The sequence below is a fragment of the Lissotriton vulgaris genome, chromosome 3_1, assembly GCF_964263255.1.
Source record: "Lissotriton vulgaris chromosome 3_1, aLisVul1.2, whole genome shotgun sequence".
NCBI classification, from domain to species: domain Eukaryota; kingdom Metazoa; phylum Chordata; class Amphibia; order Caudata; family Salamandridae; genus Lissotriton; species Lissotriton vulgaris.
In genome coordinates, this window is record NC_141689.1 from 1815593496 (window position 1) to 1815611697 (window position 18202).

Consider the following 18202-nt stretch of genomic DNA (forward strand, 5'->3'; position numbering starts at 1 on the left):
CGTCACCCCTCCCCCTGCTCTTACCTGAAACGGGTGGCAAACTTAAGGTCCACCCCAGGTGGCAGTAGGTCTAGCTACACCACTGTTTTCAGACCTTCATCTGGTCATTTTTCTGAGGATACTGACTACAGTTTGTGAGACCTTCCACAGTGAGGCTGCAGGGTTGGGTATTGGGGTATCCTGCCAGAATCCTGGTGAATTTATTAGACGCTGTTCCTCTGCTTTATTTAAGAATGTTTTAATGCAACAGAGCATGTAGAATATGTAAGAGTACCTGATCTGAGCTTTCAAAGTGGCCTATGATGGAGCTTTGATTATCATGTTCAGCGTCTTCTGTAAATGGGCATAGCGGGCAACCACAAGATGGCGTTTTGAGTTAGGCCCTAGCTGCTGACACAAGCTTGAAACCAGGAAGGAAAAACGCAGCCTTTCAACTGTGTCACGCTTCACTGAGTGAAATTATATTGGCTAATAATTAACATCTTTCACTTATGTAACTACAAAATGGCAAAACTGTGGTAACATCTGGTATACAAAAAACAATGTAATCTTGTGTGTGTGTGTGTGTGTGTGTGTGTATATATATATGTATATGCATACATGATGAACTTATCCAGGCATTGGTGATGGTCAGGGTTACAATAGTCAATAAGTGTGGATGGCAAATATGTCTCTTCATATGTACATTAATCTGTCTATGGGGGTTAATACAAAAGAGAACTCATTCTTGGCTTTACTCACACACTCGTCATATATTCCACTTCTTGTCATTTCTTCTTCAGAAGCTGAACAATATCCTATTGCACAAGGAAAAGATGCAATTGTTTCATGTAACTGTACCTGTGTGAAGGGAAAGATGTCTGGAGAGGGTCTGCTGTCGGCCAAACACCTTGCCGCACACGTCACAGGGAAAGAGCTGCTCATTGTATTTCCACGCAGACAATTCCTCCCCGCCATCCAGGCCGCCGGAGTCTGAATCTAGGCCAAACAAACAAACAAACCACTTAAGAATATTCACAAAGATCGGTAGTTGCATCTTTGTTAGCACAGGCCCTGCGCCAAGTGCGCATCTCGGCCCACTCACAGGCCTCAGCGCTCGCATCTATTAGGCTCCTGTTTACGGCTTTGAACGGAGATGATAAAGCAGCGGCTTTGAAGCAGAGGTGGGTTCTTTCTCTGCCTTAGCTGGGCTGCTGCTGCACACCCATTTGAATTCCTGACACAAAGCACGCGGGAGCCTGGCACCACGACGGAATGTCATTGGGGACAAATGTCTGGCTATGGCGATATAACAAAGCAATGTTTCTTTGAGGTAACGCGACTGCCTGAGATGCCCTGGCGGCCTATGGGGTGTAAGAAGCAGGCTGCGGCTCCGATGCTGTCTTCAGTGGCGTGGCGGGTGAGCAGTCTGAGGAGGCGGGGCCACTGTGATCCCAACGCACAAGCGGTACCTGAAACAATGCGACTTACTCCCGTTTACACAGCTGCGCTTCCCACTGCCTTTATACAGCTCTGTGGCAAACACTGCCAGCAAAGCACGGCGCTATCAATAATGTGGAACTGAAAGAAAACCCGCGCATTCAATGTTTTTTATTTGAAGGTTTTTGTTTTTCCAAATCTAACTCTTTCTTACCCATTAAAGAATTTTAGATGCACCATTTGCCCCTCTTGTTTTGATGAGCTAACGCCAAAATGAACTGGCAGCCTTACGCCTGCATAACCTGCATAACTAGTGTAAGGACACGAGCATATTTTCCATACAGTCTATGATTTTCTATTACTATTTGCTTTTAGAATATGTCCTCATGTAACCGAGGCACCCACGTCAACCAACTATATGCTAAGAATCGACGAGTATTCAGAAGCAGCTGTGTGCCACTAGACCAGTGGGCCCTTGGTGGCTGTACCCTTCATCAGGTTCCAACCTAGCATTCTCTGTTGTGCAGTGGCAGCTCTCAACATTTTCAAGAGGGAGAACACACCATGAAGTGCTGCTGATGATACGAGAATGGTTACATCAGCCCAACAAAGTGGTGGGACCCCGTTCCCTTCTATGCAGTTCTCTGCTGAGGGTCCAGAATCCTAATGTATCGTAGTGGTAAAAACTGTGCAATAAGGGATGAAGGTTGAAGCGGTAAAGAGCTTTCTGGAAGCTGGGGAGGTAGGCTAAGCCATAAACTGGGAGGTTATACAAACCGGACTAAAGAGTAGGAGAGCAGACAACCTTCTTATCAGTAGCCCCTTTTGATAGCCACTCCCCTACAATAGGCTGAGGCTGGGATTGGAAAGTGCCTAGTCAGCACACATACACAACTTTTCCGAAGAGGCTGACCTCCCTAGAGCATAACCTCACCCACACAATTGAATCCATAATTAGAACACTGTTCAATGAGTGAACAGTAGTCCTGTCGGATGCTTCAAAGTGCTAGGCCTGGAACGAGTGGCGAGTGGAATGTCCCGAGGGTGGTAATGTAACTGCAACAAAAGATGGACAGAATGCTGAATGATTCAAACATTCTCCCCCAGGCAAGAAATCTGGGTTTAATCCATCGTTCTTTTGCCCACTACGCCTCACCAGTTTGGACCCAGCCATATGCAAATTAGTCTTGACCCTGTGCATCATGGGAACAGTCCAGACAGAACTGCCAAGCCAGGTCCTCCCTGGACCGGAAACAAGCATCCTGGGACTGTTTTCGGGGTATGTTACCCTTCATCAGCCAGGCTAGCTAGAATCCAGCGGCACAGTGAGCAAGAGTGAATTTATGTAGTTTACACATTGTTTTGAACAGTCTAGATGTCTTCATAATTTTGAAACCATAGCTGACCAGTAGGTAAATATCATGTATATGAGCAAATCTGGCTGCACCTTGTGACAGAATTGGAACAAAACTGCAAGCTTCACAATGCAACATACTGTTGGGTTAAACGCCTGGCTGATGGTATCATAGGTCACAGGGCCCCCTGGCAGACTTGTGAAATGCAAAATAAAATGTAGATGCTGACTTTCTTTCTTGTAGGTAATAAAGGGTTAAATAGCACAGTCCAAGACAGCGCAGAGATAGCTTTTCAAATACAAATGCGAGAACCACACTGCTGACGGGCTAACATTTCCAAAACAAGAACAGCAGCAGCCGAATGTGTCTGAAGAGACACTGAGAAAGGAAAACAATGTACTGGCACCCTCTTCCAGCAATCAGTTAGTGAAGCAGCAGGCACAGTGCCCTGTCAACACGTGTAAAAAGGAAGCCAGTCAGAAAATCTAGGGAATCACTTGAAAAATTCCTGCAGCATGCCCAGAAAGCTTTAGTGTGAATGTTTGATGTTTTCTTCCCATTTCACCTGGGAGTATCGAGAATATAGAGATATGTTTGCATTTTTGCCTCATATCCAATTCAAAATGCAGAGGGCGCAACGATGATACTTTTTTTATTGGGGGGGGGAGGGGGGGGGGGGGGGGCGTGGGTTATAGTTGCGCAGCAAACCATATCAGTATTTTTCAAGTTTTAGATTGCAAATATAATGTCTTTTGAACGAACGCTTTTTTCTATATTTTTTTTAAGGTTTTTATGTTTTTAATTGCTGAAACTATCTGAGGACTAGTCTTTCTCTCCACAATCCTAAAACTGTGACCTGAGATCTAACTTTGACACACAGAACAGTAGACAGCACATCTTCCTTTTCTATACCGTGGCCCCATGCCAGTTACCCCTAACGCAACACGTCCCCCGAGGCCCCTCCCATTTAAAAGGTCTACATCCGGGAACGATGACCCACGGCCTGAGGTGTTTCTTTTTAACTCTACATTCATATAATGTTTTTATTGCATCTTGCTTTGTGTGTGTTCCCCATACATCAACTGCTGTACTTATGCCCTGCACAGAACCCACGCTCTCCCCGCTTAGGAGCTCTAGCTGGGGCGTGGTAGGTGCCACTGAAGGGCAAACCATCCGCAGTTGCCTCATGCCTGCAGACTGCTGCTACCTCCAGCTTCCTTGATCTGGCCTCGATCCACACATGTGCACTATTACCTTTTTTTTTTTTTTTAAATCTGTTTTATTGGTACACGTGGCATACAATTACGTTTCTTGTGCGCTTAAATCAAAGGGGAAACAACAATTGGAATAGTACTTACATCATCAATGTGAACGTTGGCGACTTTAGAAAACCAAGAAATGCACTCACTGTTAATAAACACCATCCGTTATCTTGGGGCGGTCCCTACATTCACCAAACATTCGCTCCATTGCTTCTATACAGTGTAATGCGCTCTGTTCGCCTTGCTATGGTGCCAGACCTCACCCGTCAAGGTGGGCAGCCTGATGGCCAGCCGCGCCCCCGGTGCTCGCGACCCACTGGTTGGTGACATAGCAAGTTGTCTCTCAGTAGTGTGAAAAACCAGCCGGGCCCGGCTCCAAGCAACCTGCACATGTACCGTGGCCGGCTAGGAGGTGTAGTAGTCCGCCTCCGTGAGGCAGAAGTTTGCAGTCATGGCTTGCATGTGAGCTGCACTCCTGTGTGTCGTCGCCGTGTGTCGAAAGTGAGAGGTGTAGGTGGGAAAGGTAGGTCCGGCGTAGACAACTGGGGGGTGTCCTGTGCCGGTAACACCACCAATTCAAACTGGGGAAAACAGGAGAGTAGGTGAGGGTGTGAAGGGTCCGATCTCGGAGTAAAGGGGGGGGGGGGGTGCTGCAGTATTGGTTCTACCTAGGCATCTTCGGGAGTGGTAGACTTGCGGGGTGCTGGCCCTGGGTGTGCTCGGGGGAGAAGGCATCGACGGTGTGTAGTGGCTCTGGGTCTCGGGTGTGGGCGCATCTGTGGGGTCGAGGGTATATGTGGGCTCCGCTGATCAGTGGGGGGGGGGGGGGGGCAGGTCGTGTGGGTGGGCAGTGGGTCGCTGGGGTGGTATTTCATGGCCATATATATGTGTGGCTCCCGATACTCCCCTCTCTCGCACTCAGTCTGTGATTTGGGCCTGACCCCCCCTTGTCCACTGGGGAGGAGCTATCTCCCTACAACATCCCTTTATCATGGCAAGCTCTGGTGAATGCTCTCAGGAAGCCCTCCCATACCCGAGCTATCGGTATGGCCCTCCGCCCCGCTGTTTCCTCCCTACATAGCACCGTGCCTTCTGCGGTCGCCCAGTAGATGAGGGAGGCGCACCAATGTTTCGGCAGGGGCGGTTCCACGGCCTTCCAGTGGCGGGTTATGAGTCTCTTGGCGGTTATCAGCCCCAGATCCCAGAACCTCATATGTGCTTTGTTATGTTTGGTCCTGGTTAGAAGGCCCAGTACACAGGTGTCCCAGTCGTGTCGTTGGCCCAGCGCAGTCCCTTTTGTCAACAGCGCGGTAACAGCGTGCCAGTACGTCCGGAGCTTGGGACATGCCCACAGCATATGCAGGAGATCCGCGTCTAGGAGCGCGCATCGCGGGTATTTGGAGGTATTCAAACCAAAGTAGCGGTTAACCTTGTCCGGGGACAAGTATGCCCTATGCACGATATAGAACTGTATGATTTTGAATCTCGAGTTGCGGGGGACGTGTTGCGGCCCCTCTAGGATCCTTTCCCATTCTTTATCCGACCAGTCCCTCCCCCTGTCAGTGGTCCATCTATCTCTGAGCGACTGAAGGGAGGCCGTTGTGTGGGACCTCAGTGCCTGCGTTAGCCAGTGCACAACGTGTGACCCTGCCCCCATTACGTGCAGGTATTGTAACAGGAGGTGGGTCTCGGGTTCCACGGACATATCGCCCCAGTGTTCCGTGAGGACTCGCATCATTGATGCATGCATCAGGAATTGTCCCGCTGGCAGCCCCGGATTCTCCACCAGCCCCTCGAACCGTACCATGGCCCCGTCGTCATACAAGTCCGCCAGTGTCTCAAGTCCCACTTGCGCCCAGTCATGCAGGTGCGCTGCTGTCACTACTCCCCCAGGTCTTGGTAGTCCCTCTAGCGGCAGGGCTGGCGCGTAGGGGGCAGTTTCCCTGGTCAATCGCAGTGCACGCCTGTAGCATCTCAGTGCCACCGCTAGGTGTAGCTGCGTCTCGCGTGCCGCTCCTCTGAGTGGGTGGAATAGTGCGAGGGCTTCTGCATGTGTTAGGGCTGGGACTGTCGAGGCCGTGTCATTCAGGTTCCTACCCGCGAGCCAGGCCACCACCCACTGGAGTTGCGCGGCAAGGTAGTAATGCTCTTGATTCGGGACCGCGAGTCCCCCCGAGGCCGTCGGGGCATACAGTTTCTTCAGTGCCACTCTCGGTCTCCCCACATTCCAGATCAGGGTTCGCGTAAGTGTCTCCAAGTCTCTAAAGACCCGAGCCGGGACATACACCGGTATATTCGAAAAATAGTACAGTAGTCTAGGCAGGACTATCATTTTAGTCAGGGTGATTCTGGCCGGGACATTGAGCGGGAGCGTGCCCCAAAATTGGATCTGGGCCCGCAAGGAGTTTATGGCTCTAATCAGGTTGCCATCCAGTATGTCTGCTGTGTTTCTATATATGTGGATGCCCAGATACTTAAAAGTGCCGGCGTACCATGTCAGTGTCGTGTCCCCTAGTTGCACCGCGCTTTCCTGCATTTCCGGGTGAAAGGGGAAGACCCCAGATTTATCCCAGTTGACCCTCAGTCCCGAATGCGTTGTGAAGTCGCGGAGGGCGTCGGTTAGTCCCGGCGGTATCCGTGTTAGGTCCCTGACGTAGAGGAGTAGGTCGTCGGCATAAAGGGAAACCGCGTGTACCCCATCTATCAACGGGATGCCCCACTCGGCGCCTTGCATCCGCAGTATCTCCGCCAGTGGCTCCATGGCCAACGAGAAGAGTAGAGGTGATAACGGGCAGCCTTGCCGCGTGCCCCGCCTCACCTGTATGGCCTCCGATAGCAGGCCCCCCATCCGGACTCGAACTGTTGGCGTTTGATATAGGAGACCCACCATGTCCAGAAAGGTGTCTCCCAGGTCAAACTTTTGCATAACCGCCCTAAGAAACGGCCACTCCACCGAGTCGAATGCCTTTTCCAGGTCCAATACTATGCAACCTGATAGTGGCCAAGGGCCTCTCGCGTACTCCTGCACTCTGAATTGCCGGCGGATGTTATGTGATGTGCTGCGTGTGGGTACAAACCCGTTCTGGTCAGGGTGGACCAGGGTAGGTGTGTATTGGGCCAGTCTCCTCGCTAGCATAGATGCTAGTATTTTGTAGTCCGTGTTTAAGAGGGCAAGGGGCCTATATGAGCCCATGAGTGCCCCGTCCTTACCCGGTTTCAGTAGGGAGACCAGTGTAGCCTCATTCAGAGACGGGGGCAGGGAGGAGTCGTCCAGTGCTGTCTCATACATCTTTACGAGTTCAGGGACCAGGAGGTCTTGGTATGCTTTATAAAACTCCGCTGGGAGTCCGTCTGGGCCGGGGGACTTTCCGTTGGAGAGCGCCGCTATGACTTCCCGGAGCTCCTCAGGAGCTATGGGTGCCGTCAGGACAGTGCGTTGGGCATCGGTGAGTGTCGGCAGCAGTATCTGATTGAGATACTCCTCCGTGTCTGGGGCGGGCGTGGGTAGGCAAGAGCGATATAGTGCTTTGTAGTGTGCGGTGAACGCTCCGTGTATCTCTGACTGCGTGTGTAAGGGCACTCCATTCGCGCCTAGTACTTTTGTGACTGGCTGCGTCCGATCTTCTCTGGCGATGAGCCACGACAGCAGCTTGCCGGGCTTGTCCCCCCTGTCGTGTGTGCGCGCCGCGTGAGCCGCGAAGTTCAGACATCTGAGCCTCTCCAGTAGTTTTTCGTGGGCCGCCTGCGCTTTGTGAAGCCCAGTTATGTGTCCTCCCACCGAGTCCCGCTCGTGTCTACTCAGTTCCTCCTCCACCCTGTGTAGGTCCCTCTCCACCTGGCGTTTGAGGTTCCCCTGCGTGCCCAAGCATTGTCCCCTTATGACCACCTTGAACGCCTCCCATTCCATCTGCAGAGAGGTGGCCGTGCCTGCATTATCCTCGAAGTAGTGTACAATGTGTGCGAACAGTGAGTCCCGGAAAGGTGCATCTAGCAGGAGGTCCGGCTGCAGCCTCCAGTTGGGGACTGGGGGGCGTGTGTGTGCCCAGGAGATCGTCAGCATATGTGGGTTATGGTCGGAGTGTGTCCTACCCATGTATAGCGCCTCCGTCGCCAGTGGGAGCAGATCATCTGTGAGCATGAATCTATCTAACCGGGTGTGTAGGGTATGAGCTCCTGAGTAGTACGAGTATATCCTGGTCGTTGGGTTCCGGTGGCGCCACACATCATGCAGGTTCCAGTGTGAGGCCCAGGCTATAAGAGCTTTCATGGCACCCACCACTGGTGCGCCGGGTAGAGGTGGGAATGAGCGGTCCAGTGTGGTATCTAATACGCTATTGTAGTCCCCCCCCAATATCCAGGGGATCCCGTGCCAGTGCGCCAGGGTTGTGGACACCATTTCCAGGAACCTCTGTTGGTCTGTGTTAGGGGCATATAGTGACGCCACCACCAGCGGGCGTCCGTCCAGCCGCCCCTTCACTGCCACCAGCCTCCCTTCCTTGTCTATGTGTGAGTCCTCAACTTCAAACGGGAGCCCTGGTCGCACCCATATCAGTGCCCCCCTGGCGTAAGAGGAGAACCCAGTGGCATAGATCTGACCTCGCCATCGCCTGCGCAGGGTGTGTACCTCTGGTGTTGTTAGGTGAGTCTCCTGTAGGAGCGCTATCTGTACCTTGTGTCTCTTCAGGTACGAATATATCATGTACCTGCGCGCGGGCGTGTGTATTCCGCGCACATTCCAGGTACACATCTTGACTTCAGCCATTAACATTCAACAAGGCAGTCCCACCCGTACCCTCCCTCACTCCAGGCACTCTCCCATTAGGCCCTCCGGCTTCCAGTGTCAGAGTATCACCTCCTTTGTCCGAGCAGCCCTTAGAATAGTTCAGCGAGCACCCCTGCGAGCCATGTATGCAGCGTTTCACAATAGGGAGAAGGGGGGTGAACATTAACTGGGGGTAACTCCATCGGGTCGGTTGCCAAACGGGCAGCCGTCCAAACATTCTACAAAAAGTGCGAACAAACCATTCCGGGGGGTTGCTATACATCACGCAGTCCAAGCAGCCAGTGTGCATCTGTTGAGCATGAAGGCGTGAGCGCCCTCCCAGGGGGTTGTGTTCGTTAGTCTGTGTGGCCACCCGGCCAGTCCATCGGCTATCAAACAGTACATTTGTAAAGACACGGGGCCACTGCTCTGGTCAAGCTTGTAGTCGGTAACCTCCGCCCTCCCATGGGGACCCTGCAAAGTGGTGGTGGCCCCCGTGGTGGGGGTTCCTTGGGGCGCCTGCCCCGCAGTTGATAATTGCCAGTGTGACATCTCCATGACGTATTGCGGGTTCGGTGTCCGTTGCCATCGGGCAGCGCCTTGCCGATGCTTCCCTCGCCGATAGCCCTATGTTACGGCACTACTTCAGCCGTACAGATCCGACGTTTGTGGGGTGATGTCTGGCAGCCCACCTGAGAGTTGCGAATCCGGGAGACCATATATCGCCTCATCTTCACTCGGCGATGTTCTAGGACTGGCGGCAGGCGGGGAACGCCGTGTCGGGGAGCCGCTGAGTTCCGAGACCATCCGCAGGGCCTCCTGTTGTTCTCTGCGTATGTCTTCTTCCGGCGGGCTCGCGCTATGTTGGGTGCCGCTGGCCGCGGGGGAGGGTGACCTGGCGCCACGTCTCCTCTTGGGTCTTCTGTGTCTCCTGGGCCTGTCCGGATTTCCGGACCTCCCCGTGCTCTTGTCCGTCCCGTTGTCTAGCCAGGCCTCCACGTCTTCCGAGGAGTCAAAGAAGTGTGTCTTCTCGTTCGCTATCACCCTGAGCTTCGCTGGGAAAAGGAGGGAATATGTAAGCCCCAGTTGGCGTAGCCTCCGCTTTACCATTAGGAACGATTGCCTCTGGCGTTGCACCTGGATTGTATAGTCTGGGAAAAACATTATGTTCGCGTTTTCAACTTGGATGGTGCCCAGTTTTCGGGTTTCTCTTAGTACAGTGTCCCGGTCCCTATAGTTCAGGATTCGGATCAGAAAAGGGCGTGGGTTTGAGCCTGTGTGGAGCGGCCTGGTCGGGACTCTATGCGCCCGTTCCACCACGAAATATGGCGAGAGGGTGCCTTCGGGTAACAGGGTTCGTAGCCATTCCTCCACGTGGGCGGTCGGATCCTTGCCTTCCCATTTTTCTGGCAAACCTACTATGCGGACGTTGTTGCGTCTCGCCCTCCCTTCTGCATCCTCTGCCCTGTCCTCTAGGAATTCCACTCTGTTGAGGAGGTCCTTAATATGTTTGTCCGATTGGGCGACTCGAGGGTCTATGGCCGTCACTGCGGTTTCCAGGGTTTTGGTGCGTTCGGCCAGTTTCTTATGGTCCTCTTTCAGGTGTGTGAGATCTATTGCGACTCCGTCTATTTTCGCCTCCAGGGATGTCCGGGTGGACTGGATGGAACTTTCCAGGCGCTCCATGGCCGCCAGTACCGAGTCCAGCCTGGCCGTTACCGGATCTGCGTCCGTTTGTTTCTGCGGCTTGTCCATTTTGCCCTTTTGGGACGTGCTCCCCTGTCCTGTGCGCTTCCCGGCACCTCCAGACATCCGGATGGGGTGGTGGTCCGTGTGTTCGTGGCGTTTCCAGGGCAGGTGTCTGTCACCTCTGAGCCTCCTGTGCGGTCGCCCCGTCCTAAGCGCCGCTTGCGTCGGTGGCAGCCGTTATCCCATTCAGGACTCTGGTGATGGGCTATGTTGTACCCCTCCCGCTGCCGGTCATGTCCTGAGCCCCCACGCCTACCCCCTGTTTCTTCGGGTGTCCAGTAGCGCCGTGTTTCCAAGGGCTCCGGAGTTATGGGCTGCGTGCTGTTGGCAGCATCACCCCACGATGTCCTACTCTCCCAGCAGACTCTATGGTTCTGTGTGCCCGGCTCTCCGTGGCTGCGGCGGGCGGCCCGGGCAGTCGGACTTAATCGGGGTTTCTTGGGTGCCGGGGTCCGTCAGTATCCAGCAGCTGGCATTGGTGACGTGAGTGTCAGGCTGTGTCTCCCCTTGGCGCTCTCCCCAGCCGGCACTCTCCTCAGGCCTGCGCACGTGGTCAGCAGCGGAGCTTTTTGGCTGGGCAGCGGCCCTCACCGGCGCTGCCCCTCTGCCACCTCGTGTCTCTGGATGCAGCCCGCCGGGCGCCCTGGGAGTGTCTCTTGGCTGCCTGGTAGTTCTCGGCGCCGGGTGAGCCAGGCAGGTGTTGCGCTCTGTGCTCCTCGCTGCGCAGCACTCACCGTCTAGGGTCGCAGCAGGCGTCGTCGGGGGCCCGATCCCGGGTCCGCTTCCCCCAGTAGCGCTCCGTCCCCCCGCTGCAGGCCGGGAGGGGGATGGGCACGTCCTCGTGCCTGTCTCGGCTTCAGGAGTCCAGTGGGCGGTCTCAGTCCCCTAGCGCCGTGTCTCCTCACTTTCCCCGGGTCATGGCCAGCCGGGTCGTCTCTGCCCTTCGTGGTCCGCCTAGGGCCGATGCGCTGTGGTGGGGCCCAGCGCCGTCGCCTCGGTCCGCTTCTCCCGGGCGCCCCTTCCGCGCGGCCCTCACTTCCGGTTCCGACACCGGGTTCGCCTGCCGGGCCCCGCCGAGCCCGCGTTCACTCCTCCGGCTGCGATGGCCGCGTTTGTGCCGGTGCGGTTCCGGAGCTCGATGGACCGTGAGCTTCGGTCCGATGCTTTGGTAGTGCCCACTGGTCACTCGCTGCGAGTGTGGGCCGGCCAGGCGGGGTTTTGCGCGGAGAAATGACCCCCTAGGTGTGGGCTCTCGCCGGAGCTCTGTTAGGGAGCAGCCAGTCTCGCTGCGCGCGTAGCCACGCCCCATGTGCACTATTACCTTAATAATAATAATAATACATTGTTTTATAGAGCGCATATTTATGTCAGCCGAGCTGTATTGGCGCTAATGCTTCCTACCCTCAGTACGAAGCATTAAATGCTGGAAGCTAGAAATAAATGGATCTAAAGAGCCAGGTTTTTGGTTCCTTGAATTGCTATTGCGACTCGCGAGATGATCTTCTACGTCCCCTTCACACTTGGCAAATTTCCCATGGTCCTTGGCGTAGCACGATGATGTGTTGGTGCTACCCCAAACACCTACGTGCACTGGGACGGGTCCAGGGCAGCCTACAGGTAGCATACCAGGAGCTAAAATAAGTTACTAGTTTGGCTCCTCTACGTCTTGCACGGTATTGTATGCCACCTCTTGCTTTTGAAATGTGGGGCATTTGTGGCAACAGTCCACAACATGTTTGGATGGCTACCATGGTATCTAGTTTATCATCTTGTTAGGTAGGCTGCCATGTCTATTTGCCAATTATCATTTTCCTATCGTCCAATTATTCGTGTTTCAGCAGACTCTTTCTTTAACGGGTGTCTTGTTGCGCTATGTGGTCCTCTCTGGCTGGTGATGTTGGTGCTTCCCTGATTTGCTGGTAGTCCCTGGCAGCAGGTGTGTGGGGCCTGTAAAGTGCCTTGGAGTTAATAAGTTGTAAACACACACTTGTTGTGGCCTATGTGCTGGATAGCCGGCACAGTCGCCCAGTTTTTCCCAGTAGGAAAAGCATGGCCTACAATTCCGCTCCCTGCTTTGCCGGGTCACTTTCCAGCCCCAGCAGGATGACCTAATGGACTCACTGTCACCTTGGGTTCTTGCCTTCTGCTCTGTATGTCCTGAAGTCTCCCTTTTGGCAGGACGGTCATGTGCCTCCAGGCCCTCTCCTGTGGTACTTGTGTGAGGCGGTTGTATGCTTCCTTTGCATGGGTGTAGCCGAGCTGTAGTGGGCTTGATATGCTGGTGCCGTGACCTCACACTTTCGGGTCCCACGCTTGGCCCCACATTTGGCTCGTGAGGGAAGAGGGGAAGGAAAGGCACGAAGAGAGTGCAGCCTGGAGCAGGTACAACTGCAAGGAGGCGAAAACAGGGGGGTAAGGACAACAGCAAGTGGTGAAGAGATATCATGGTCTAAAGTGATAGGGAAGGGTGTAGCAGCCATCTAGAGCTAATAGGATGGTGGGGCGGGTGCTGCCAGTTAACTGAACAGTGGTAGGTGGCATTGGGATGGGGCAGTCGCCATATAGACACGACTAGTTATCAAGCCTCTCAAGACACCAAGTTGCCGCAGTGATTTTTCTTTTTAACCAGCAGCAGCTCTCAGGATGACCTGGCACAGGTGCAACAGAAATAAAGGTAGCCTCAAAAATAGCCCAAACCACCCCATCTAAGATAACAGGCGAGATTATGTTATTAGAATACAAGTTTATAAAAACGGACATGTGAAAGCTGATTATGATAGAAAATGTTTTAAAAGACTATTTAAGGGTAGATGGAAGTTGCTAGAAGGGCCAGGGTGCTCCACTCAGCTGACCTAGTAGCATGTAGTATAGGCGGAATATACTGACAAAAGTTACCATTAGCATTTAGATATTTTCACACAGCAACGTTCTCTCAAGTGGGAAATGGTCACAGGTGGATTTAAAAGAATCATACGAATCATACATCTGTGCAGGTCCAGGCTGGTGAGAGCTCCTGCTTGAATATGCAGAGAATGATTTGTGTGGGAACAGGTGCCAACAGAGAGTAAGAAAAGTTGAAATGTCACCTGGTGGGTGCATCAGTTGCTCAAACTTAGTTGTTCTACAAGAGCAGAAAGACGCTGGTGGAGGGCTTTTTCTGGGAGCGATCCCTCCTGGACAGGCTTATAATGTAGAAATGGGGGACGATGTTCTGTATATGACGAAGTTGCAACTTGTAAGATAGAATATGAGCTTCAGTGAACATAAAAGTGCTGCAAATTGTGAAATTAGTTATTTTTTGTGTCTAGTAATGCAGGATGTGGTTAAGATTTCTTAAGATCTGTTACGAAAATGTATATGATGATTTATGTTGAGGTGGGTGGGTCACGGGTGGAGTCTGCGGGGGAGGGGCCAGTTCACAACTTCTCGCCATCACTGAGGACATGGTCCTTACGCCCACATTTGGGTGGAAGGGGTTACGGGGGGAGGAGAAGAGGATGGGGAGGGGTTAGGAGGGTGGGGGGTAGGCTGTCGGTTGGGAAAAAAAGAAAATAATCCATGAAGACACTATTTTTCTGTGTTTGAAGCAAGGGGACTCTTGGCACACATTCTATAAGGTTAAAAATACAGGGGTTACAGATGAGGGGTAAAGGCATTCGGTTCGGCTCTCTGAATGTTAGAGGCTTGAATCATCTTAATAAAAGACAGCGGGTCGCAAGTGAGTTGCAGGTGCTGCAGGTTGATTTGATATGTCTGCAGTAAACTCATATAACTTGGGCTAAAAGGAAGTTACTTTTGGAGTTGGGCTATATGGTACTGGCTAACACTGAACAATCTATCACATCTCGGGGTGTTGCAATTTTAGCCAAAAAACATATACAGAGTACGGGTAGAACATTGGCTGACAAACAAGGGAGGTGGGCGATAGCTTAATGTATTAGTGGGAAGCAGAAATTTACGATATGTTCTATTTATGGCTTACATTTTGATGAGGCGCTGATTTTAGAGTGGCTAAATGTAGAATTGGCCTTATGGCCCACTCCACTGATTGTCTGTGGTGATTTAAATATTCACCTTGGCCCTAAATCCTTACAGGATGTAAACTATAGGTACAGTGGGAGGAAGCCTAGGGTATTTAATGTGCTTACATTTTTTCTGGACGCTCATGGTTTGGTGGATGCTCGGGCTATTCTGATGGGGGAGACCCTGGGTATACATTTTATTCTTGTCCCCACCAGAAGCTGGTAAGACTGGATTATTTTTTCACTTCGAAACATCTATTGTTGGATGCTGGAATACAGGTATATCCATGGGTCACTTCAGATCATGCCCCACTGGTTTTAACTTTAGCATTTACCCGGACTGCATCTGTGCCACAAGGTTTTTCCTTTGATAGGAAATTATTGTTAGATGTTAAGTTTGTTACGTATATGAAAGACTGGATTGAGTGCTTTTTTCGGACTAATCGCAGTAGCACAAGTATAGGGTGGGTGCGGGATACTTTTAAAGCCGCATTCGGGGGGAAGTTCTTAGCTTCGGTTTGCATAAGCAAAAACAAGTGCAGACTTTATTACAGGAATTATACTTAGCTCTGATAGAGGCAGAAGAATAGCTTATGTTGGGGATACAAGGTGGCTCTGATATTAGCGATCTATTATCTGAGGTGGCTAAGTGTAAGGCTAAAATCAACCTTCATTGGAGCCAAGAGTCAGCGATGAAATACCTAGCTAAAAAACAATTGAATTATGAATATGGGGAGGCTAGTGGACAGTGTCTTGCACACAAACTTAGAGCAAAAGAGGCCTTCCAGAGAATCAGTTCAATGGTTGATTCTAGAGGGAATCTTGTGGAATATGAGGCTGGGATTCTTGAGGTGTTCCATGACTTCTATGAGGCCCTGTATACTGGGGAAGAGTATGATTTGCAAAAGGCAGGACCTCTGATATATCGGTTTTGTGATAGTAATTTGGGGGATACGGAAGCAGAGATGTTGGAGGCCCCTATCACTTTGGAAGAATTAGAAAGAGCCGTAAACGAATTAGCATCTGGTAAAGCCGCTGGGCCGGACAAACTCCAACTTGAGATCTATAAAACCTAATTTGGAGTTTTGAAGCATGATATGTTGGCTACATCAGGCTTGCTCAGACAGGTGTGTCCCGGTTAACTTGGGATGAAGCCAGTATTTCAGTATTTTAAAAAAAAAAGCCCCCTGAACACCCGGCTTCATACCGCCCAATCTCCCTTTTGAATGCGGATGGAAAGATCTACTCAAAAATCCTTGCGACCCGGCTGGCGGAAGTTATAACACCTTTAGTCTCGATTCGACAACACAGATTTATCCCCAAATGGGTGACGACCAATCATATCAATAGAGTCATAACATTGTTGGATAGTGCTAACTGCTGGGGGGATCCGTTTAGTCTTATATTACTAGATGCCGAGAAGGCTTTTGATCGGGTCGCATGGGGATTTCTGTGGGCAGTTATGATTCGTCGGGGTTCAGACAACGGTTTGTTTCTGCTTTACAAACACTATATCGCCAACCTGTTGCTCGAATTTGTGTAAAGGGTTTGGAATCCAAACCTGTGCCGATTACACGTGGGACGCAGCAGGGATGCCCCTGCTCCCCCCTATTATTTTCTTTATACATTGACCCATTTTTAAAAATGCTAGAATATAGTTCTAGGATCAAATCAATAATATTGAGGCAAGACCAATACCGCATTTTTGCATACGTGGATGATATCGTGGTAGTAACTCCTAATCCAGCAACCGCCATGCCTGAGATGAATCACTAGCTGCACAATATGGGGAAGTGTCAGGATATAAATTAAATACATCCAAAACACAACTTCTCTGAGAGAATATAGAGGCATATGATGATCAAAGGGTTTTGAATTAGGTATCTTATTTGGGCATTACGATTCGGGGATGTTTAAGGGCATTGGTCGAGGTTAACTGGGCAAGATTATAGTTGGCTGCACGTTAACAATTGGATCAATGCGAGTGTTTACATCTGTCCATGGTTGGCAGATGTAATGTTCTTAAAATGGTAATCTTACCAAAAATATTATATTTCTTTTGCTCTGTGCCCTTGGAGATTTCCCGTGGTAATCTTGCTTTATTACAATCTTTATGTGCTAGGTTCTTATGGGCTCAGGGTAAAGCACGAAGAGCTATGCGATATATGATCCTAACGCAGCTGCAAGGAGGCTGGGTGGTCCCAGACTTTACGTTATATTACTATGTTTGTATGCTACAGCATATGAATATATTATTAACTGGGCAGAACCAACCAGTCTGGCCGAATCGCCATCCATCTACCAAATGTTGTTGGGTAGCAATGCAAAAAATCAGCTTTTTATAGATCTTGATAGGAGTTTTTATAAGCAAACTAGATTCAAAGTTTTGAATGCTGCCTACCAGGTGTGATTAGCTATCAGGAAGAGGTATAAGATGGAAAAGGTATCTTGGTATACCCCGTTAAATGCAACAACTCTTTTACCATCGGTATTTTGGGATCGGGTGGTGGATAATTGGCGTGAGAAGGGGATTTGTGTTATTGGAGATTTATTTGATAATGAGGGACTAATGCCTTTTGATACACTAAGGGAGCAATTTCACCTGTCCCAGCCTGATTTTTTAAAATATTTACAGGTCCTGGACTATTTGCTTAAAGCCTGATGGGAAATTCAAGCTAATCCCCTTATTGAGGCAGTGAGGAAAAGAGCTCGGATTGGTACATTATACACTATGTTGTTGGATATTTGTGAGAACGATCTTGAGGCCCAAAATTGCAAATGGGACATCAGGTTGGGATACTCTGGTACGAGGTTAGAAACTTCGATCAAATTAGCTGGGAAATTGTTTTTGTCAGCAAATCTCTCTGCCTAGCACTATAAGACAGTTTTTGATCTATATTACTCCCCAGCTAAAATATCTAAGTGGGGGAGACCAAATGAGGGGAAGTGCTTTCGCGGTGGGTCCGACGCTGCCGATGTGGTACATGTCTTTTATATGTGCGGAAACGTAAACACTCTTTTTAGTCACATAGAAAAGTTTTTATTTAACTGAGATTTTGGGGGAGCCTGTACAATTATCTGCAGCGCAGGTATTGTTGGGTGTGGCGGAGGGAATGGCAATTAATCAATTCGCTCGCAAATCTCAATATTTGTTTTTTCTAGCTACAGCAGTTGCTAGACTTTGTATTGCCTTAATATGGCTGCAAAAGGAGGTTGCTTCCTCTGAACTATGGAGAGCAAGATTTGTGTCAATATTTAACTTGGAATACAGTCTGTATGCTATTAAAGGGAGACGGAAAATGAAATTAGGCCAAGAGATTTGGGGCCTAGTTGTGGCCTATATGGGTGTATAAATTGTTTTAACTTTATTCTGTTTGAATGGCCGGTTTAGTTTCTTTCATAACAGCTGTGTCTCCCTTATATATATATATATATATATATATATATATATATATATATATATATATATATATATATATATATATATATATATATATATATATGTAATTCCTTAATTTTGTCTGTTTTGAATTCATGGTTTATGTGGCTCAAAGTATTACAACAAAAGTGTTTGTCGTGATCCTCATTGTTTCTTTTCTGCTGTACAGTTTGGTGCCTTGTCGTGTCTTCCTG

At 50.3% G+C, this 18202-nt stretch overlaps 1 protein-coding gene across 2 annotated transcripts in view; it reads right to left on the minus strand.

Moving 5' to 3' along the window:
* The window catches only part of ZNF827 (zinc finger protein 827), a 578049-nt gene that overhangs the window by 66684 nt on the left and 493163 nt on the right, over positions 1-18202 (minus strand). For both annotated transcript variants that reach the window (XM_086962262.1, XM_086962263.1), the window contains exon 9: positions 841-978. In XM_086962262.1, coding sequence (XP_086818388.1) covers positions 841-978 — 138 coding nt within the window. The remainder of the gene's footprint in view (positions 1-840; positions 979-18202) is intronic.